Here is a 23,725-nt window from a genome sequence, read left to right as displayed (position 1 = left end):
GGCGACTTTGGAAACCTGAAGCACGAACAAAAGACTAAACATATTAACAGCAAGTTGTTTTTACATTGAAATGCATACGTTCATTCTTTTGAGTCATTGCTTTTTTGGATTTTGGAACAGTCAGCCTGAAAAACATGTGTGCAGATACCCTAAATGTGCCATCTTTATATTTAGTTTCCACTACATTTAACATGCAAGCTCTCAGTTGATATAATTTTGCTTTTTACATTAGAACTTAAAAAAAAAAAATCACTAAATATATTCAAACAAGATGAAAATCCGTTCACTTAGTGCAAGTCACAAAAACTCACGCAAGTCATTAATCATGAGTCACCGTACACAATAACTGGCTCAAGTGCATAAGAAGAAATTCCTACCAGGGTCATTGTTCCTAATATGTAAACTCTGTATTTGTTCTGAAGGTTGAAAATTAATTTCTGATAACCAAGGGTTCAGATCAAAGTAAGCTTCAGGCACTTTATAAAGGACATATATAAAACACTCAGCAGCTTCCTCCCCCTTACTTTGCACCAGGTCAAGGATCTGTCGAACCTGTAGGAAAATAAATATTTCACATTTTAGATCATTACATTTCCTGTAATAGACAGTATGTGGTCCATATGTGGTCCATATCTATTGGAGTAGCTTACAGGTTCTAGGAGAAGTACCGAAGCCTGTACAATTCCAATATAAGAGGCAATTGCTGCTTAAAACCCTCTGTCTTGTTGACAATGTAATGACTTGACCAGTCATTCTTGGTGATGACTCTTGACTAGGTAGAACAATCACCGACTGCCGGTGTGACCTCACTGTACATCATAAACTCACATTAAGAAGAAATGAAGGGGGTATAGCAGGATGGGGAGACAGAAATGGTTGTGAATCTGTAGTGATAACACTATAAAGTCTTTATATATCTGCAAATTAACCGTATATCTACAGGTAAAAGGCGGTTTCCAAGGTGACGAGTTCCATGTAACAGGAAATTGAATCTAAAAAGTATTGAGTGAAATCAATGGTTTATCGCAAGCGTTATATGATGGTAAACAGGTGAAATAGCAGCAAACCTCCCCCAAAAGACCTATGATAATTCCAACCAATAACCACCTATGATGTCATAGTCTAACCCATCACCTGCATTAAAAATTAATTTAGGAAGAATTACCCTTTAGGTAACTCCGACAAAAACTAAACACCGAGCTATAAATCCAAGGTGCTGATCTCATCTCATCTATAGAAAGAAGAAAAAAAAACTTTTGTTTTTACAGGAGTCAGAACTTGCCTGGTCCGCCCTTGTAGAAAATTGTAGGACGATTTCTGAATCTTCAGGGGAAAAATATCCATGGTCGAGTAAATTGTCAAGCAAACACTTGACATTTCTGGTCAGATTGACCAATGTTTCTCGACTTCTCATAACTAATTGAACATAAGACTGTGGCTTGGGCTGCTTCAGTTCCATTGTCCTGGTATAACATCACACTTCTTCACCAACTTTAGCCTTTCACTAAAATAAATAAAAGTATAGATTAAATAATAAAGAAACAGCATTTAAACTAAAGTATTCCTGCGGTGTCCACCACCAATTCAAAAAATAAACATGTAAAAACCCATGACTCCATTTTAGTGGTATTTCAACAAAAGACATTCATGACTGACTTGCGTCAAGACCATTGGGACCACCACTGATCTGAAGAACGGGGATCCTTTCTTCTTTTTTTCTGCAATTAATCTGGGCTAGAGTGGAGGAGATGGCCGGAATTTCTGCACTCTGACCATGAAGAGTGAAAAACAGCAGTGAGAGGCTCTAATGAGTCCACATACATTATAGCAATGTCTTTTGTTGATGTATACCTTTGGTTTCTGGCATTATATTAATAAAGGTTTTAAAATTTATCCAAATAAGACAACTCTTGCCTATGAATTCTATTGGGGAATATGGATATGAAGGACAAATGCCGTCTATTTAGGACCTTACTTTTACCCAAAGAAGAGCCTCTACAATGAGCAGTATGCTTTGCAACAATTTGGACACTGAGCTCCACAAATGAAATAGAATTGATTATAGTCAGTTAGATCTAATAATTACATAGCATATGCAGAATGTAGAGCTGAATCTATATGAGAACACTAATAATGATGGCTAGCACACAATAAAATGTTAATGGCTGGCACAAAAGTTAGTATTCATCGACGACAACTAAATGGAACCAGGATCACAGAACTTCAGTAAGTAGTGTAGTGCTACCAATAAAAAAAAAAAGTTCCAGCTAAAAAGTTGCTGTGTCTTATAGTATCAAATTAGATGGGGCCTGGCCGCACAAGTACACCTGACCACTTCCTTAATGAATCTATTAACAGTCTTTTATAGGAGTAACGCAATACATCGCCATACGGTATTTCTATACATAACATCATAGGAATGATTGAGGGGAAAAGTTGTAATATTGCAAAAAAAAAATATGAAAATGTACAATTTTTATTGATAAATTATTGATAAAAATTCAAGCATAAAGAGAACAACAAAGGAATGCGCTGACACTATAATCTATAAAGTACTACCGTATATTCTATACAGGTGTGTTGGACCTGGTATTAGGACAAGAATACCTTAAAGTATGTAGAAAAACATTTTTTATACAGAAAAAAATCTATAGGTCTCACAAAAAAATGTTTTTTACATATTTTTTTAAGAATGTTAGTAATTAAGAAAAAGGGTAAACCTGTGATGTCACATTTCATGAATCAGATTAAAACAGCTGGAAAAGCCACACTGACGTAAAAATCAGAAAACTAACGATACCACTTAAGACAACTTATGGAGGAAATCAATTTATGAATTTGTCACCAATCAAAAAGTCACCAAATGAGAAGTATTCGTGCCAAAAAATGACAGAAATGCAATTATGAATAGAGCACATAATGCATTACTAAGATTAGTAAAGAGACATAGATGCTCAATTAATCAATTTATTCCTACCTACACTCTATCTAATCTGAGAGTCTGTCCTGAAAAGAAAACCTGTGACCTTACCATGCTAATGCTTTGACTCCTAATTCATAAGTAGGGTCTGGTCAGTGTATCCACTAAGGTTCTGGAAACGCAAAATGGCTCCTCGTCCACCAAAAGACATCCAACAAATTTGGTGCTCCCAAATCCAAATGCCCCACTCCCTTCTGAGCCCCAATGTGCCTAAAGGTACCGTCACACAACGATTTCTTTAACGATATTGTTGCTTTTTGTGACGTAGCAACGATATCGTTAACGAAATCGTTATGTGTGACAGTGACCAACGATCAGGCCCCTGCTGGGAGATCGTTGGTCGCTGGGAGTGATCAGGACCTTTTTTTTGGTCACTGATCACCCGCTGTCATCGCTAAATCGGCGTGTGTGACGCCGATCCAGCGATGTGTTCACTGGTAACCAGGGTAAATATCGGGTTACTAAGTACGGCCCTGCGCTTAGTAACCCGATGTTTACCCTGGTTACCCGGGGACTTCGGCATCGTTGGTCGCTGGAGAGCTGTCTGTGTGACTGCTCTCCAGCGACCACACAACGACTTACCAACGATCACGGCCAGGTCGTATCGCTGGTCGTGATCGTTGGTAAATCGTTAAGTGTAACGGTACCTTTAAGCACATTTAGCGTCCACACGTTTGGCATTTCTGTAGTGATGAGAGCCCGCCTAATTTATGGGTGCATGTATCCCGAAGCATGAGCTGGTTATAATGTACAGGCACTACAACAGCAGAATTGCAATTTTCACTCATCAACATCCCCATTGCTGCTTGTTTCTGGAAAACAACCATGGAGTCAAAATTGTCACTACACCTATAGATGAATTCACAAATGGGGTCACTTGAGGGTGGAATTTCTGCTCTTCTCGCACTTAAGTGCTCGTATATGGAGTTTGCAAATTATTGTACGTTAATTTGCTCTCAAAGAGTCAAATAGAGCATCTTCACTCCCGAGTCTCGCAGTGTGGCCAAGTACTACTGTACAGCCACATATGGGCTATTGCCATGTTCAGCAGAAATTTTGTGACAAAATTTGGTGCCATTTTTACCCATTTTCCCTTGTTAAAATGTAAAATATGGGGCTAAAACAAAAATTTTGTGGTGTGATTTGTGATTGTGTAATTAATTTTTCTTCACTGCCCAATGGTATAAAACTCGTGGTGCCAATATGATCACTGCACCCTTCGATAAATTCACTGAGAGGTGCAGTTTGTAAAATGAGGTCACTTATAGATGGTTCTGCTATTTGCACCCACAAACTACTCCAGCAAAATCTGAACTCTAGTGTGCCACTTTTTCCCTTCTGAGCTTTGTACTGAGACTCAAAATTAGTCGTTGGCCACATATGGGGTATTGGCATACTCAAGAAAAATTGCTTAACAAATTGTACCATTCTTTTTCTACTATTACCACATTTGAAAATTGAAAACATGGGGCCAAAGCAATGTTTTAGTATTAAAAAAAAAATGGTAATTTGCAATTTACTCAGCCCAATGTTATCACGCATGTGTGGGGTCGCACGCATTCAGCAACGCATCGTATTAGCTAAGCATCAAGTTATAGCAGTTATTCCATGGCAAAGAACTAATAGCCATCTCCTCTCCTCTCTTCACACAGGTATGCAGTGAATATCCCCAGCTCTCCCTGGATCCTGAATGTCTCTGTATTTTGCAATGATTTTCTGTGTGTCAGCAAGCACCCTGAATGGTATGCAGTGAATATCCCCAGCTCTCCCTGGATCCTGAATGTCTCTGTATTTTGCAATGATTTTCTGTGTGTCAGCTAGCACCCTGAATGGTAATTTCATGTCATTCAACTCCTGTGCTAGAATTCATCATCAGTTACATGGTTTTCAGTACTCACTGTTGTAGCTCCAGGGGGGTCTCTGTAGATGTTTATCACAGAAGAGGTGTTAGTATAGAGATGTTATCAGGACTGCATCTTTGATCATCTATCCACACCAGGATGTGTTGAGCAGCTGTCCCTAATTTATAACTAACCAGCTCCCATAATCCCGCTGTCCTCTCCTTGCACTGGGGGCCTATAAATTTAGATTCATTCTTAGGGGTGCACACATGTGTGGGGTCGGACGCATTCAGCAAAGCATCGCATTAGCTAAGCATCAAGTTACAGCAGTTATTCCATGGCAGTTCGCATTAGCTAAGCATCAAGTTACAGCAGTTATTCCATGGCAGTTCGCATTATCTAAGCATCAAGTTATAGCAGTTATTCCATGGCAGTTAGTCAGGGCAGGAGTCAGGTAACCCACACTCTGCTCTCTCTTCTATCCATGTGCTTTATTCCTATCCTCCTATGTTCCCTTGCAATCCACATCCACCGACCAATCCCCCCGCCATCACAACTCATATACATCAGCCCCTCTATACTTCCCTCTCCCATGTACAGCTCCCATGCATTTCTCACCTTCCTGAAAAACCTCAGTCCATCTTGCCAAAACACACTGCACAAAAAATCTTCTTACAATTCCCAAAACTTCTTGCTTTTTATCTTCCTACTCCTACTGATTTCAGGGGACATCTCCCCCAACCACGGTCCACCAACCTCAACCCCTACCCTACCTCACATCAACACCATTCTAACCTTATTAATATTACTTGCACTCCCTCATCTCCTTTTAATTGTGCCCTTTGGAATCCACGGTCTGTATGTAACAAGCTTCCTTTCCTGCATAACTACTTTCTGAACAACTCTCTAAATCTATTGGCCCTCACTGAAACCTGGATCTAGGATTCTGACACGGTCTCCCCTGCTGCCATTTCCCATGGTGGCCTACAATTCTCCCATTCCCCGAGACCCACAAACAGACCTGGTGGTGGAGTCAGCATACTCCTCTCCCCACAATGCACCTTCCAGGTCATCCCACCAACTCTATCACTCATATTCCCTTCTTTTGAGGTCCACACCATCAGGCTCTTCCGTCCCCTCTCCCTCAGAATAGCGGTCATATACCGGCCCCCAGGCTCACCCACCCACTTCCTGGACCATTTCTCTGCCTGGCTGCCGCACTTCATGTCCTCAGAACTCCCAACCCTTATCCTGGGAGACTTCAACATCCCCATAAACAGCCCCACTTCTACATCTGCATCCCAGCTTCTATCACTAACCACTTCGCTCAGCCTCTCACAGCTCTCAAGCTCTGAGACACACAAGGACGGTAACACCCTTGACCTGGTCTTTGTCCGGCTGTGTTCAATCTCCTACCTAAATAACTCACCGCTTCCCCTCTCTGACCACAACATTCTCTCCTTCATGCTCACAAATCCTCACTCACCCCAGCATCCTCCTACCTACCATTCAGTCAGAAATCTACAAGCCATTAACCCTCATACACTTTCAGACTCCTTACACTCATCACTGTCCCCAATCTCTTCTTTTTCCTGTCCTGATCTGGCGGTACATCACTACAATGACACTCTTAGAAGCACCCTAGACCAAGTAGCTCCCCTCACCCTCAGAACCTCCAAACACAGAGTAAAACAGTTCTGGCTCACATCACAAACCCGATTTCTCCAGCGATGCTCTAGGAGTGCTGAACGCTTATGGAGGAAAACTCGCACACCAGAAGACTTCATACACTTCAAATTTATGTTAAAAACCTATAACTCTGCCCTTCACATCGACAAACAGACCTACTTCACCACTCTGATCTCCTCACTATCCAACAACCCCAAGAAACTTTTTGACGCCTTTCACTCCCTCCTCAGGCCAAAAGCTCAAGCCCCTATCACAGACATTTGTGCTGATGACCTGGCCTCCCACTTTATAGAGAAAATAGACAATATCCGTCAGGAAATCCGCTCCCAATCACCAAGTTCAGTGACTCCCATCCCTCCCTGCATCTCTCCCCTGGCTCACTTTCCGCATTTTATCCCATCACAGAAGAAGTCTCCAGGCTCCTTCTTCTTGTCCGACTACATGCTCTACCGACCCCATTCCCTCTCATCTCCTCCAGTCTCTCTCTCCAGTCGTCACTACTCACCTAACTACAATCTTTATTCTCTCACTCTCCTCAGGCATTTTCCCATCCTCCTTCAAACACTATCATTACTCCATTACTGAAGAAACCCACCCTTGACCCATCCTGCACAAACTAAAGACCGGTCTCCAATCTCCCCTTCATCTCTAAACTCTTGGAGAGCCTAGTCTACTCCCGCCTTACCCGTTACCTCTCCATTCACTCCCTCCTAGACCCTTCAGGCTATGTGCACACGTACAGGTTTTTTCACGTTTTTTTCATGTTTTTTTCGAGCTAAAAACCTCATTAAAAACGCATACATTATGCATTCTATCATTTAGAATGCATTCTGCATGTTTTGTGCACATGGATGCGTTTTTTTTCCGCGAAAAAAACGCATCGCGGTAAAAAAATGAGCATGTTCATTATTTTTGTGGATTTTCTGCGTTTTTCCCGCAATTCTATGCATTTGGGAAAAAACGCACCAAAAACGCATCAAAATCGCGGTAAAAACGCATGCGGATTTCTGGCAGAAATGTCTGGTTTTTGTCAGGAAAATTTCTGCAAGAAATCCTGACGTGTGCACATACCCTCACAGTCCGGCTTCCGCCCCCTACACTCAACAGAAACTGCACTCAAAGTGACCAACGACCTTCTGACAGCAAAATGTAATGGTGACCACTCTCTGCTCATTCTTCTCGATCTTTCTGCAGCTTTCGACACTGTTGACCACTCTTTCTTACTCTCTAGGCTCCAGTCACTTGGCATTAAGGATACTGCTCTCTCCTGGTTCTCCTCCTATCTTTCTGACCGCTCCTTCAGTGTTCTGTTCTCTGGCTCCACTTCATCTCCTCTTCCTCTCACTGTCGGGGTACCCTAGGGCTCAGTCCTTGGCCCCCTTCTCTTCTCCCTCTACACGGCCCCAATTGGACAGACCATCAGCAGATTTGGCTTTCAGTACCATCTTTATGCCGACAACACAACTATACACGTCATCCACTGGCCTTACTCCTGCTGTACTAGAGAACACCACTGACTGTCTGTCCGCAGTCTCTGACATGTCCGTTCTCTATCTGAAACTCAACCTCTCCAAAACTAAACTTCTTCTGCTCCCACCATCTACTAACCTCCCTAAACCTGACGTTTCCCTCTCCGTTGGTGGCACCATAATAACACCCCGGCAGCAGGTGCGCTGTCTGGGTGTTATGTTTGACTCCGATCTCTTTTTCACCTCCCATATACAATCTCTTGCCCGCACGTGCCGCTTACACCTAAAGAACATCTCTAGAATCAGCCCTTTTCTCACTATAGAAACAAAAACCCTCACTGTCGCCCTGATCCACTCCCGCCTGGACTACTGCAATGCTCTATTAATTGGCCTCCCCCTCATTCGACTTTCCCCTCTCCAGTCTATCCTTAATGCAGCAGCCAGGGTCGTCTATCTAGCTAATCGTTACTCAAACGTGTCCGCTCTTCGCCAGTCATTACACTGGCTGCCCATTCATTACAGGATACAATTCAAAGTACTTGTTCTCATCCACAAAGCTCTTCACAGCTTACATCTCCTCCCTCATTTCTGTCTATCGGCCTAACCGACCTCTGCGCTCTGCAAATGACTTTCGACTAACCTCTGCACTTATCCGTACCTCCCACTCCCGACTACAAAACTTCTCCCGTGCTGCGCCTATCCTCTGGAATGCTCTACCCCAAGAAATTAGGACCATCCACAATTTGCATAGTTTTAGGCGCTCCCTCAAAAACACATTTGTTCAGAGCCGCCTATCATGTTCCCTAATCAGTTATTTTGTTTGTGTGTAGCCCATTCACTACTTCCATCTATCCCCCACTCCCTGAAGATGGCTGGACCATCATTGTAAATACATCATTGTAAATACACACCTGTACTTTGTATCTCCCCCACCTCATTGTAGATTGTAAGCTCTCACGAGCAGGGTCGTCTTGTGTTGCTTTAATTATTGTATTGTTAACATTGTTACTTATGACTGTTGTGATTGAAGCTGTTAAAATGTAAAGCGCTGCGAAATATGTTGGCGCTATATAAATAAAGATTATTATTATTATTATTACAATTCTGTGAATCATCTAAAGGTAAAAAAAGAAAAGCTCACTACACCCCTACATGTATTCATTAAGGGGTGTAGGTTTCAAAATGCGGTCACTTGTGGGAGTTTCTGCTGTTTTGGCATGTTAAGAGCTAGAAGTTATTGGCTTGAAATTTGCATCTTTTTTTCGGAAACCATAACTGTGGAATGGAGGAACACGGAAGAAAAAGAAACACTGTTCCTGACTCAGCACCAATTGGATGAGGTACTCAGTTTAAATGACTATAATTCAGTTCAAGGTCTACCTTTAAATGAATGAAATATGGCTTTGACTTTCAATAAATGTGCTCCCCTGTGATATACCCAGAACAACTGGTGTTTTAAAACAATCAGATAACGTGCATCCAACCATTTGAACTATGTGTGAAAAAATAAAGCTTTTCTTTCATTTTAAATTGGGTCCAAAACCAATATTTGATTTTGTACATCTACATTGTCTCATGTCATATTCATTCCTTCTGTGACCTTTTATAAAAGATTATTTAGAACCTGTTAATAATTAACCTGCAATTGAATCAAAGCCTACAGAGAAGTGAAGCCAGGAGAAAATGTTCCCTCATTACACACATAGATGAACCTGAAATACTACCGTGTACATTACACAAACAGAACTACCAGACGCTAAAAACATAGGGAGACCATACTGGGGGTACTAACTTTGGTAATTCAATTTGCACTACATTAGTTTAAGTCCGAAGTATTTGGACAGGGATAGAATTTTCATAATTTAGCCACTGCACACCTGTCCAATGGATTGGAAACAAAGTCATGAAGCTGCAACTGAAGTGTAGACTTTCAACATTGAATAAAGGAGTTTGAACCAAAATATTGTATTACCTGTTCTGGAACTGCAGACAAATTTTATACAGCCTCTCCATTTTTAGAGGTGAAAAAATTGGACAAATTAATATCATTATAGGCAAGTTTAATACTTGGATGCGAATACATTGCAGTAGTTGACTGACTAAAATCTGGAAGTAAGGGACATCACCAAATGCTGAATTTTCACTATTATAGGACCGGACATTAATAAAAAATAAAAATACCTTACAGGAGTTCATGAGCTCCCCGAGCTATTGAGGAGCTTTTTTAATTCAAGCTCTGCCACTCTGTTGCAGAGATAGTTACAATTTGTTTCTTCTGGAGCACAATATGTGAAACTTCTACTTGATGTCCAACTTGGTGTTTTTTCACTCTTTTCTTGGCTCATGTGCCTTCACCACTTTCTCCCATATGCTGACAATCACAACTTGGCAGCCTCCGAGACTGACCGGCTGCTAGATCAGATTCTGCAATGTGATTGGCAGCATCTGGGAGGGAGGGGTGAAAGTACATGCGCTAGAGAAGACATGACTAAACACTATTTTGGACTGCAAAGCAGAGATTTCAGAAGAAACAATTTGAGAGTATCTATACCACAGTGCGACAGAGCGCAAAACAGAAAACAGTGGCAGAATCAGGGGAGCTACAGGATTTTTGCAAGTTATTCAATTCCATTTTTTTGAGCAAGCGACAAGTCCCCCTCAAGATACTTTGCAAGGTCTGAACTGTAGCCATATTCAGCTACTGCTTGTTTGTGGATCTTTCAGACTTGACTTTTGTCTTCAATGAATATAAAAATCAAAATCAAATCGGGGTGAAATCAGGTGACTGACTTGGCCGTTTCAAAATACTACTTCACCTTAAGAAGTTCCATAGACTTCATATTTTACTCTGCTGTCTATCCACAGTCATATCAACAGTAATCAGCAGTGACTTAGGCTGGTGTTGTGAATTCTGTGGCTGAATTCACTCCTGTGGTCACAAGTGGTACTGCAGCTTCTGAGCTTCCTCCCTCAGGTGTTCTGGTGAGCTCGTTAACTGCTTCATTACTTAACTCCGCCTGATGCTGCTATCCTTGCTCCTTGTCAATGTTTCAGTGTTGGATCTGAGCTTCTCCTGATTGTTCCTGTGACCTGCTGCTCTGTATAGCTAAGTGCTTTTTGCTTTTTTGTTGCTTTTTTTCTGTCCAGCTTGTCTTTTGTTTTGCTGGAAGCTCTGAGACGCAAAGGGTGTACCGCCGTGCCGTTAGTTCGGCACGGTGGGTTTTTTTTTTGCCCCCTTTGCGTGGTTTTGCTTTAGGGTTTTTTGTAGACTGCAAAGTTCGCTTTACTGTCCTCGCTCTGTCCTAGAATATCGGGCCCCACTTTGCTGAATCTATTTCATCCCTACGTTTTGTCTTTTCATCTTACTCACAGTCATTATATGTGGGGGGCTGCCTTTTCCTTTGGGGAATTTCTCTGGGGCAAGTCAGGCCTATTTTTCTATCTTCAGGCTAGCTAGTTTCTCAGGCTGTGCCGAGTTGCCTAGGTAGTTGTTAGGCGCAATCCACAGCCGCTTTTAGTTGTGTTTAGGATAGGATCAGGTGTGCAGTCTACAGAGTTTCCACGTCTCAGAGCTCGTTCTTGTATTTTTGGGTATTTGTCAGATCACTGTGTGCGCTCTGATCGCTAAGCACACTGTGTTTCTGGATTGCCTTCATAACACCTGTCATTAGCAAACATAACAGTACAAGGAGCCTCACTAATGATTCTCAATAGAGGGAAAGAAAAAGTTCTGACATCATTTTTTTTTTTTCTGCTCTGTGTTCACTTTTTTTTTTTCCCCTAGACATTTGGGTGATTCTGGACACAGGTGTGGACATGGATATTCAGGGTCTGTGCTCTTCAATGGATAATCTCGTTATAAATGTACAAAAAATTCAAGATACTATTGATCAGAAATCTATGTTAGAACCAAGAATTCCTATTCCTGATTTGTTTTTTGGAGATAGAACTAAGTTTCTAAGTTTCAAAAATAATTGTAAGCTATTTCTGGCCTTGAAACCTCATTCTTCTGGTAATCCTATTCAACAGGTTTTGATTATTATTTCTTTTTTGCGCGGCGACCCTCAAGACTGGGCATTTTCTCTTGCGCCAGGAGACCCTGCATTGAGTAGTGTCGATGCGTTTTTCCTGGCGCTCGGATTGCTGTACGATGAGCCTAATTCAGTGGATCAGGCGGAGAAAAATTTGCTGGCTTTGTGCCAGGGTCAGGATGATATAGAAGTATATTGTCAGAAATTTAGGAAATGGTCAGTACTCACTCAGTGGAATGAATCTGCGCTGGCAGCTTTGTTCAGAAAGGGTCTCTCTGAGGCTCTTAAGGATGTCATGGTGGGATTTCTTATGCCTGCTGGTTTGAATGAGTCTTTGTCTTTGGCCATTCAGATCGGTCGACGCTTGCGCGAGCGTAAATCTGTGCACCATTTGGCGGTACTGCCTGAGGTTAAACCTGAGCCTATGCAGTGCGATAGGACTATGACTAGAGTTGAACGGCAGGAATACAGACGTCTGAATGGTCTGTGTTTCTACTGTGGTGATTCCACTCATGCTATTTCTGATTGTCCTAAGCGCACTAAGCGGTCCGCTAGGTCTGCCGTCATTGGTACTGTACAGTCCAAATTCCTTCTGTCCATTACCTTGATATGCTCTTTGTCGTCGTTTTCTGTCATGGCGTTTGTGGATTCGGGCGCTGCCCTGAATCTGATGGATTCGGATTATGCTAAACGTTGTGGGTTTTTCTTGGAGCCTTTGCGGTGTCCTATTCCATTGAGAGGAATTGATGCTACACCTTTGGCCAAGAATAAACCTCAATACTGGGCCCAGCTGACCATGTGCATGGCTCCTGCACATCAGGAAGTTATTCGCTTTCTGGTGTTGCATAATCTGCATGATGTGGTCGTGTTGGGGTTGCCATGGCTACAAACCCATAATCCAGTATTGGATTGGAATTCCATGTCGGTATCCAGCTGGGGTTGTCAGGGGGTACATGGTGATGTTCCATTTTTGTCGATTTCGTCATCCACCCCTTCTGAGGTCCCAGAGTTCTTGTCTGATTATCAGGATGTATTTGAAGAGCCCAAGTCCGATGCTCTACCTCCGCATAGGGATTGTGATTGTGCTATCAATTTGATTCCTGGTAGTAAATTCCCTAAAGGTCGATTATTTAATTTATCCATGCCCGAACACGCCGCTATGCGCAGTTATGTGAAGGAATCCCTGGAGAAGGGACATATTCGCCCATCGTCATCACCACTGGGAGCAGGGTTCTTCTTTGTAGCCAAGAAGGATGGTTCGCTGAGACCGTGTATTGATTACCGCCTTCTTAATAAGATCACTGTTAAATTTCAGTATCCCTTGCCATTGTTATCTGACTTGTTTGCTCGGATTAAGGGGGCTAGTTGGTTCACTAAGATAGATCTTCGTGGTGCGTATAATCTGGTGAGAATCAGGCAAGGAGATGAATGGAAAACTGCATTCAATACGCCCGAGGGTCATTTTGAGTATCTAGTGATGCCGTTCGGACTTGCCAATGCTCCATCTGTGAAAATCTCTTCTGGGAATAACATCAGCACAAAAACTGTGTTCCCAGATTTTCATGGCATGGATTTGCTTGGCCAAGCATTTGCATGCAAGCCTTATTTCACCAAGAGTAATGCCAAGCGTTGGATGGAGTGGTATAAAGTGTGTCACCACTGGACTCTGGAGCTGGGAAAATTCATTCTGTGTAATGATTAATCACACTACTCTATCTGGTAGTCAGATGGACGATTCTGGGATTGGAAAATGCACACAAAAAATGTAGAAGTCTGACTGCAATGTGCCAAATGTAACAATTGGTGGAGGAGGGATAATGCAATGGGGTTGTTTTTCAGGGGTTGGTCTAAGATCTAGTGTAGGTACAACCTATTGCTTCATATTACAGAGACATTGCGGACAATGGCTTGCCTAAAACTTTAGGGGAACGGTTTGGGGAAGGCCCTTTCCTCTTCCTGCATGATCGTGCCTCAGCAGAAAAAACAAGCTCAATGTTGCTCGAGTTTGGTGTTCAAGAACTTTATTGGTCCGCACTGACCTCAACCCCATCGAATACTTTTGGGATGATCTAGAATGAATATTGTGAGCTTGTCCTTATCAAAGATCAATGTCTGACCTCACAAATTCTCTTTTGAATGAATGGGCAAAAATTCCCACAGACACACTCCAAAAACTTGTACAAAGCCTTCTCAGAAAGGTGAAAGCTGTTTAGCTGCAAAGGGGAAATCAGTTCCATTATTATTATTATTGCCCATCAATTAGAATGGGATATCATAAAAGCCATTGTAAGTATAATATGAATTTTGAAATGTAGTGTATATTGCCAATAAGCATTACCATTACGACTGAGAAATTTTCACCTATTGTTTTTTTCCCAATGGTTATCCCAACATCCATATCCATTTTATTATTACTATAATTTAATTGTGTAAGACTCTACAATATGCTCCCCTATTCCATGAATATGCCCCCCTATTGTTCAACGCATAAACTAAAAAAAAAAAAAAAATGCAATGAACACTCTACTCACCTTCCATTCTCTCCCCCGCCACCTTCAGAAGCCAGCAGCTGACTTCAGCATCCAAACGACCCAGTGATGTGTAGACAGATGACAGCTGCTGGCTTCTGATTGGCTACCAGCGTGCATTGCTGCACATGGACTCGGAAAATTTGTGCGCTGCAATACACTTCAGCTGGATGTATGTCCAAGGATAAGCGTTGATCTAGGAGCATAGCAAGGCACATGAACCCGGCGTCTCCACCTTCAAGAGTAATCCAGGGGGACAGGGACAGACTAGGACACCCCTAGTTCTAGGGACCTGGTTAGCGTCAACAGTCCCAAGGTACTGAGTGACAGGTAGATCTGTATGTTCTGCATTATTACAGCAGAGCTCGACCACCCAGATGTAGCAACCCTTGCCCTGGAAGGCATTGCAACTGCTCCGCACACAGGTGACAAAGCCTGAAGCCTAGCAATTAATGGGCAAAAACGGGGATTACCAGGACATAATGAAAAGAGGATCTTCTCTTTGTCAGCACTGAATGCAGGATCCAATAAGACAGAATTGGCTTTGTGACAATATCCGTCTGCCAAAACAAAAAGACTGGTTTTCACTAGATTAGCAGTGGGGAATTCTGTACAGACCTAGCGGTTTTCTTGCCCCCACAAGATAATAGTTATTTGCTAACAGCACAGAAATCAAATAACTCCAAAACCAAATATGTTACTCTATTATCTAGCAGGTTATTTAAGATCCCTAAGAACCTGGCAAGGCTTTGTGCACAAATTGAGTTTTGCTGCAGGAGAATCTGCTGTAAATGTTCAGAGTGATGGCAAGAAAAAAGCGGAGTAAAAAGTACTTTTTTTAATGTGAAAAACGCATGCACATTCATTTGTATGGATGAAAACAAACCACTGACAAAATGCTGAAAAAAACAGACATGCGACACATTTGAAAAAAACGCTTTGATGGTTCAAATTTGCAAGAAAAAAAAAAAAAACAGCATGTGCACGAGATTTCAGAAATCTAAATCACTTTGCTGATACCGTAAAACAACTTTTTTTTCTGAGGCAAAAACTTGACAAAAAAGAAGCGTGTGAATAAACCCTAATTATCGTACATCATTTGAACAGCACCATTCAGCAGTTGCACAGTAAAAGTTGTATATTCTGGCTTCACTTCAAAATTACCGTATATACTCGAGTATAAGCCGACCCGAGTATAAGCCGACCCCCCTAATTTTGCCACAAAAAACTGGGAAAACCTATTGACTTGAGTATAAGCCTAGGGTGGAAATGCAGCAGTTACCGGTGAATTTCAAAAATAAAAATAGATCATTATTTCCCCATAGCTGTGCCATATAGTGCTCTGCGCCGTTCATATCTCCCCATAGCTGTGCCCCATATAGTGCTCTGCACTGTTCATATTCCCCCTTGGCTGTGCCATATAGTGCTCTGCAGCGTTCATATCTCCCCATAGCTGTGCCCCATATAGTGCTCTGCAGCGTTCATATCTCCCCATAGCTGTGCCCCATACAGTGCTCTGCAGCGTTCATATCTCCCCATAGCTGTGCCCCATACAGTGTTCTGCAGCGTTCATATCTCCCCATAGTTGTGCCCCATACAGTGCTCTGCAGCGTTCATATCTCCCCATAGCTGTGCCCCATATAGTGCTCTGCAGCGTTCATATCTCCCCATAGCTGTGCCCCATATAGTGCTCTGCAGCGTTCATATCTCCCCATAGCTGTGCCCCATATAGTGCTCTGCAGCGTTCATATCTCCCCATAGCTGTGCCCCATATAGTGCTCTGCACTGTTCATATTCCCCCTTGGCTGTGCCATATAGTGCTCTGCAGCGTTCATATCTCCCCATAGCTGTGCCCCATACAGTGCTCTGCAGCGTTCATATCTCCCCATAGCTGTGCCCCATACAGTGCTCTGCAGCGTTCATATCTCCCCATAGCTGTGCCCCATATAGTGCTCTGCACCGTTCATATATCCGCATAGATGCTCCACATAAATCTGTGCCATGGCTGCTGCTGCTGCAATAAAAAAAAAGCCATACTCACCTCTCTTGCTTGCAGCTCCCCAGCGTCCGGTCCCGGCGTCTCTGCACTGACTGATCAGGCAGAGGGCGCCGCGCACACTATATGCGTCATCGTGCCCTCTGACCTGCACAGTCAGAGCGGAGACGCTGGGAAGATGGAGCGGCGCCCGGCGGCTGGAACGCGGACAGGTGAATATGACATACTTACCTAGTCCCAGCGATCCTGGCGCTCCCCGCCTGTCACAGCTGTCTTTGGTGCCGCAGCTTCTTTCTCTATCAGCGGTCACCGTTACCGCTGATTAGAGAAATGAATAGGCGGCTCCACCCCTATGGGAGGTGGAGCCGCCTATTCATTTCTCTAATGAGCGGTCCCACGTGACCGCTGAAGAGGGGAAGAAGCTGCAGCACAGAAGACCGTGGGACGGCAGGGACAGCGCGAGGATCGCTGGGACTAGGTAAGTATGCCTCAGCGCCCTCACCCCCTCACCCGCCGACCCCACCGCTACCGTGACTCGAGTATAAGCCGAGAGGGGCACTTTCAGCCCAAAAATTTGGGCTGAAAATCTCGGCTTATACTCGAGTATATACGGTAACATGGATCCACAGCACATATACTGTATATAGGTAAAAACTAAAAGAATAAAGCTAATTAAGAAGAGATATTTTATGGGGTGTTGCAAACGTGTGCCTCAGCAAAACAGGAATCAGCATTCAATAGCTGTAGTAAAGGAAGATACACAAATTAGTTCTTGTCTGGCCTTCGAGCACAAGTCTGCAGTCAATCTACGGTGGGGGAAATAAATATTTGATCCCTTGCTGATTTTGTAAGTTTGCCCACTGACAAAAACATGAACAGTCTATAATTTTAAAGGGTAGGTTAATTTTTAACATTGAGAGATAGAATATCAAAAATAAAATCCAGAAAATCCCATTATATAAATGTATTTGCATTTTTCAGTGAGAAACAAAGTATTTGATCTCTCTGGCAAACAAGACTAAATACTTGGTGGCAATACCCTTGTTGGCAAGCACAGCAGTCAGACATTTTTTGTAGTCGATGATGAGGTTTGCGCACATGTCAGGAGGAATTTTAGTCCACTCCTCTTTGCAGATCATCTGTTCATTGGCAAACTTCAGATGGGCCTGCGCATGTGCCTTCTTGAGCAGTGACACCTTGCGGGCACTGTAGGATTTTAAACCTTTATGGCGTAAGGCTGCCGTCACACTAGCAGTATTTGGTCAGTATTTTACATCAGTATTTGGAAGCCAAAACCAGGAGTGGGTGATAAATACAGAAGTGGTGCATATGTTTCTATTGTACTTTTCCTCTAATTGTTCCACTCCTGGTTTTGGCTTACAAATACTGATGTAAAATACTGACCAAATACTGCTAGTGTGACGGCAGCCTAAGTGTTACCAATGGTTTTCTTGGTGGCTGTGGTCCCAGCTACCTTGAGATCATTAACAAGTTCCCCTCGTGTAGTTTTAGGCCCAGATCAATGTCGACAATGTCGATTGACAGTCATTTTGTATTTCTTCCATTTCCTTACTATTGCACCAACAGTTGTCTCCTTCTCACCCAGCGTCTTACTTATGGTTTTGTAGCCCATTCCAGCTTTGTCCAGGTGTATGATTGTGTCCCTGACATCCTTATAAAGCTCTTTGGTATTGCCCATGTTGTAGAGGTTAGAGTCTGACTGATTAATTGAGTCTGTGGACAGGAGTCTTTTATAAAGGTGACTATGTGAGACAGCTGTCTTTAATGCAGGTAACGAGTTGATAAGGAGCGTCTAACTGGTCTGTAAAAGCCAGAACTCTGGTTGGTAGGGGATCAAATACTTATTTCTCACTGCAAAATGCAAATAAATGTATATCATTTATACAATGTGATTTTCTGGAATTTATTTTTGATATTCTCTCACTGTTCAAATTACCCTATCTTTAAAATTATAGACTGTTCATGTCTTTGTCAGTGGGCAAACTTACAATATCAGCAAGGGATTAAATACTGTAGGCAGCGGGCATGTGGCTGCAAGTATACTATTTGTATACATGCAGTTACCTGCCGACTAGTGTGCGGTCACATGAATGTCCGCTCCTGGCACTGGCAGAGAATCCTCACAGCATGCAGTGCGCACGCTGTGAGGATTCGCAAGTCTGCAGTCACATAGAGTGACTGCAGATTTGTACCCTTAGGCTATGTGCACACAATGCGGATTTGCTGCGGATCCGCAGCGGATTTTTCCGCGCAGAATCGCTGCAGATCCACACTGTGATGTACAGTACAATGTAAATCAATGGTATAAAAAAAAAAGCTGTGCGGAAAAATCAGTGTGGAATTGCTGCGGATTTCAAAGAAGAGCATGTCACTTCTTTTGTGCAGATCTGCAGCGTTTCTGCATTCCTCCATGATAAAAATCTGCAGTGGCAAAAACCGCAGAAAATCCGCATAAATTCTGCATAAAAACCGCGGCAAATGCGCAGCTGCGGATTCTGCCAGGAGATGCAGATTTTGTGCAGAAAATTCAGCACCACTTTTCCTACGTGTGCACATAGCCTAAGGCCAGACAGTCTCATTAAACTAATTCCAATAATACCAGAGAGGTTTGGGTAGGAATGAAATTACTGACTGGGCTTAAGCTGAGGCCTGAAAATGATCCAGGAACAATGGACAAGGCTAATGAGATGAATGAGTATTTCAACAGGTTCAGCAGTACATGTGTACATGTGCCAACTGATAGTGGAGGGGACCTGGGTGCAAATTCTGCAACATCGATATTGGAGGATGAGCAGACTAATTTTAGAGTATCCGAAAATGATGTGAGGAGGCAGTTTAAGTCACTTAACATTGGTAAAGCTGCAGGACCTGATGGACTCAGCTCACGTGTCCTTAAAGTTTGTGCAGACCAGATGTGTACTGTCTTTACGCGCCTATTTAATGGAAGTATACAAACACAGAGGGTACCTGTGCTATGGAAAACTTCCTGTCTGGTGCCGGTACCCAAGACTTCTTCTCCTGCAACCCTAAATGACTATCGTCCTGTAGCCTTAACATCTCACGCTATGAAGGCCTTGGAAAGATTAGTGCTTGCTCACTTAAGACCAAGGGTCAATGCTTTTATCGATCCCCTTCAGTTTGCCTACCGACATAGATTGGGGGTGGATGATGCTATTCTTTCTCTGTTACATAGGGTACATTCATTTCTGGAGATTGACGGAACCACGGTGCGAGCGATGTTCTTCGATTTCTCGAGTGCATTTAACTCCCTGCAGCCACTTTTACTACACAAAAAGATGACTGATATGAAGGTTGAGGAGGGGATGAGAAATTGGATAACTGACTACCTATCAGATCGGCCACAGTTTGTACAGATGGGAGCAGTTGTGTCAAGCAGATTATTGAGCAGTGTAGGTGCCCCCCAGGGAACGGTGCTTGCACCCTTTCTATTCACACTGTATACTTCAGACTTTCAGTATAAATCTGAACTTTGCCACCTTCAAAAATTTTCGGATGACTCCGTGGTTGTGGGATGCATTAGGGGGGATCAGGGGGATGAGGAATACAGAAGTGTGGTGTCGAATTTCGTGGATTGGTGCAATGGTAACTATCTGCAACTAAATGTTAAGAAAACTAAGGAGTTGGTGGCCAACTATAGCAGGATTAAGTTGGAATGCTTACCGATCACTATTGCTGGTCAGGAGGTAGAGCAGGTGGAGAGTTACAAATATTTGGGGGTCCATTTGGATAGCAAACTGGACTGGAGATGCCACTCAGAGTTTGTCTACAAGAAGGGGATGAGCAGATTGTATTTCCTAAGGAAACTGAGGTCTTTTAATGTGTGCAGCAAAATGTTAGAAATGTTCTACCAATCTGTAGTGGCAAGTGCCATCTTTTTTGCAATCACGTGCTGGGGTAGTAGTGTGCGGGCCTCTGATGCTAATAAGCTGAATAAGATTATTAAGAAGGCAAGTTCTGCTGTGGGCTGTAATCTGTACTCTTTTGGGGAGGTAGTGGAGAGAAGAACTCTGAAAAAGTGTATGGCAATTATGAACAATAATGCACATCCATTATATGAGCTATTCATGAGACAGAAGAGCACCTTCAGTAACCGGCTAATACTTCTGAGGTGTAAGAAGGAAAAATATAGGAAATCGTTTGTGCCAACTGCTATGGGAATGTACAATAATAACATTAGGGTTAAACCACCAAGGTGAATGTCTACTTATTTCTCTACATTTCAGTTCACTTGTTGTGTATGTCCTATTCTAATGTATAATGTTCTTCTGTCAACAAACTGTCATGTCAACTATGGAATTCCTTTATGATTTTTATGATTTAAGTTGTGCTGCTGTGATACCATAATTTCCCACGGGATCAATAAAGTGTATCGTATCGTATCGTAATTCTAAATCGCTTGGCATAAAATTATAATATTGTAAATATTCAGCAAGCCTAAAAACAGTCTGCTCCCTGCCCTCAAGGACAGAATCTACCAATTTCCCCACCCATCAGCACAGAAATGCTGTAGGAGTGCCAAAATTGTAATTTCTAGCCAACCTTTTCAGACATCCACCAATTATCCTTAGTCCTGAATCCTCCCTAATTTCTTCACTGCTGGACTGCTGGTTCATTTTATTTACTCTGATAAGATTTTACCACTAAAAAATACCAACAAGTCCTACTCTGAGCTGCTATTTCTTTCTATTTTTATTAGCAAGACAAGTCAAAATCTAACACATTCCTTAGACCTTTCCAAGCAATAGGCACAATGACAAAAAATGAAAGCAGATTGACATCTGAAAAAAAAAGAAACAAAAAACCCAGTGACATTCACAAATTTCACATTTTTTCTCCTATAAGTGTATGATCTGACATCTTATCAAAATGTTACCCTCTGACAAGAGTAAGATTTGAACTTTGCCCAAAAGAGGAGAATTTTTCAGGAAATGTTAGAGAATATTTCCCCTCTCTCTTCTACTAAGATTTTATCCTCCTTTCGATGAAAAGATATGTACAGAAAAGGGAACTCAAAACAGTGATGTGAAAGGGTCTGAAAAATTCTAAGAATTATTGATATTTCCAGAAACAGCACCACTTGAGCGTGGTATTATAGCACACACACACATTACAGACCAGACCATATACAAACAAAAGTGGCGCTGTTTCCGAAAAGAAAGAAAACCGTAACTCTGGAATTTTTTTTTTCTCCTTATGCCATTTGCTGTTCAGATTAATTTGATATATTGGAGTTTTATGAACACGGCAATACCAAATGTGTATATTTTTATTTAATTTCAAGTGCTCTAATTTTTAATGGCGAAAAAAGTGTGTGATTTGAACTTGTGTTTTTTTAATTTTTCATATGTTTAAAAAAAAAAACAACAACTATACTCTTCACTGTATTTAATATTCCCCTTAGGAGACTTGAAGCTGCGATGTATAGCAGAAATCACGATCTCCGATGAATGCCGGTCACAGGCCAAAGTTCACAGAGACATCATGACAACCCATAGCAGGTATCATGGGACAGGGGCGCTGAAGGGCGGGATGAATGACGCAATTCTGTATGCCGCATGTTAAATCCCGCTGTCAGAGATTAAACTGGTTAACATCATGTGCGGAGAAAGCTGTGAGCTCAGCATGAAAGCCCACATAAAAGGAAGGGATATGACCTCTGACGTAAATATACGTCAAAGGTCGTGAAGGGAACAAGGGGACTGTCCACTGCTCGGACAACCCCTTCTCATTCCTCATGTTTGCCCTGTAAAAATAAAAACACTTATACTCACCTCTGGTGTCAGTACTCGCTTTCCCGATGCTCATGTGAGGTTGTTAGGTCAGGTGATCCCTGTGCCCAATCAGTGTTGGCGTCACTGTCCACGCTTTTCGACGAATTGGACATGAACAGAAAGCCAGGGCTGCAGCTGCTCTGTGACTTCCACTAGATGTTCAATTTGTCCGAAGGCAGAGACAGTGATGCCAGCACCGATTGGGCACAGGGATCATGTAACAATCTCACATGAGCCTCAGGAACGTGAGTGCCGACATCGGTGGAACAGTACCATACCGGAAGTATAGGGGTTTTTATTTTAACAAACATGAGGAATAAAAAGGGGATGTCCAAGTAGTGGACAACCCTGTTTAAGGATAAAGAAAACTCTAGTAAGAACATTAAAAACTATCCAGCTTTAACCTTGGGATAAAAAAATAATAGTTAACTTGATTAATATAGTATATTTAGTATTTTTGATCATTATTATTCTAGAAGAATTTTACGCAAATTGTTGTGGGTAAAAGGAAATTAACATGGTTTTAGGCTGTGTGCACACGATGCAGATTTGGTGCAGAAAAATCTGCTGCAGTTCTGCACTAAATCTGCATCTCCTGGCAGAATCTGCAGGTGTGTTTTTGATGCGTTTTTAATGCTTTTTTTGAGCACAAATCTGCACAAAAAATGGATAAAAAACGCATAAAAAACGCACCTGCAGATTTCTTTTATGGAGGGGTGCAGAAACGCTGCAGAACTGCACAAAATTCTAGTGACAGGCACTTCTTTGAAATCTGCAGCGTTTCTGCGCAGATTTTTCTGCACCATGTGCACAGCTTTTTTTTTTCACATTGATTTACATTGTACTGTGATCACAGTGCAGTTCTGCAGCGTTTCTGCTGCAGAAAAATCTGCTGCAGTTCTGCACTAAATCTGCATCGTGTGCACATACCCTTATACTTCCCATATTTTAAAAATAAAAATCTGAACATTGTGACATCGGTATTCAGTCCCCTGTAGCATGATACCTTAAATAAAATCCTATGTGCCAAGTGCCTGAAGAAGTCACATCATTAGTAAATTGAGTTCTCCTTCTGATCTTGGAAACGGCAACAAAAAGCAGGTCTGGCGTTATCAGTGCAGTTTCTGGGTGGATAAAAGCTGGGGTGCTTTTTGGGATGGAGACAATTGCCCAGTTTGTCACTACAACATAGGCCCTGCTTCTCTCTGCCGGCGACCTCCCTCTTACTAGTCATCGGAGACTCAGCTTTTCAAAGTACGGTATGTCTTCTCTGAAACAATTCATAGTAGAACATACATGGTTGCAGTTTCTCATTCATACTGCCCATGCCAAGGTTCAAGTAGCATGAATGTCAGGCATACCAAGTTCCTTATAATTC

General features: G+C 42.3%; 1 protein-coding gene across 1 annotated transcript in view; it reads right to left on the bottom strand.

The window, feature by feature from the left end:
• The window catches only part of NOD1 (nucleotide binding oligomerization domain containing 1), a 93,826-nt gene that overhangs the window by 52,852 nt on the left and 17,249 nt on the right, over window positions 1–23,725 (bottom strand). Inside the window, exons 2-3 of the mRNA XM_069730050.1 lie at window positions 1,283–1,504; window positions 378–552 (exon numbers count right to left, since the gene is read on the bottom strand). Of these exons, the coding sequence (XP_069586151.1) occupies window positions 378–552; window positions 1,283–1,459 (352 nt within the window). The 5' untranslated portion in view covers window positions 1,460–1,504. The remainder of the gene's footprint in view (window positions 1–377; window positions 553–1,282; window positions 1,505–23,725) is intronic.

This window comes from Ranitomeya imitator, chromosome 6 (assembly GCF_032444005.1).
Source record: "Ranitomeya imitator isolate aRanImi1 chromosome 6, aRanImi1.pri, whole genome shotgun sequence".
Lineage (NCBI taxonomy): Eukaryota > Metazoa > Chordata > Amphibia > Anura > Dendrobatidae > Ranitomeya > Ranitomeya imitator.
The sequence above is the reverse complement of the archived record's forward strand: the minus strand, read 5'-3'. Positions and strand labels throughout refer to the sequence as shown.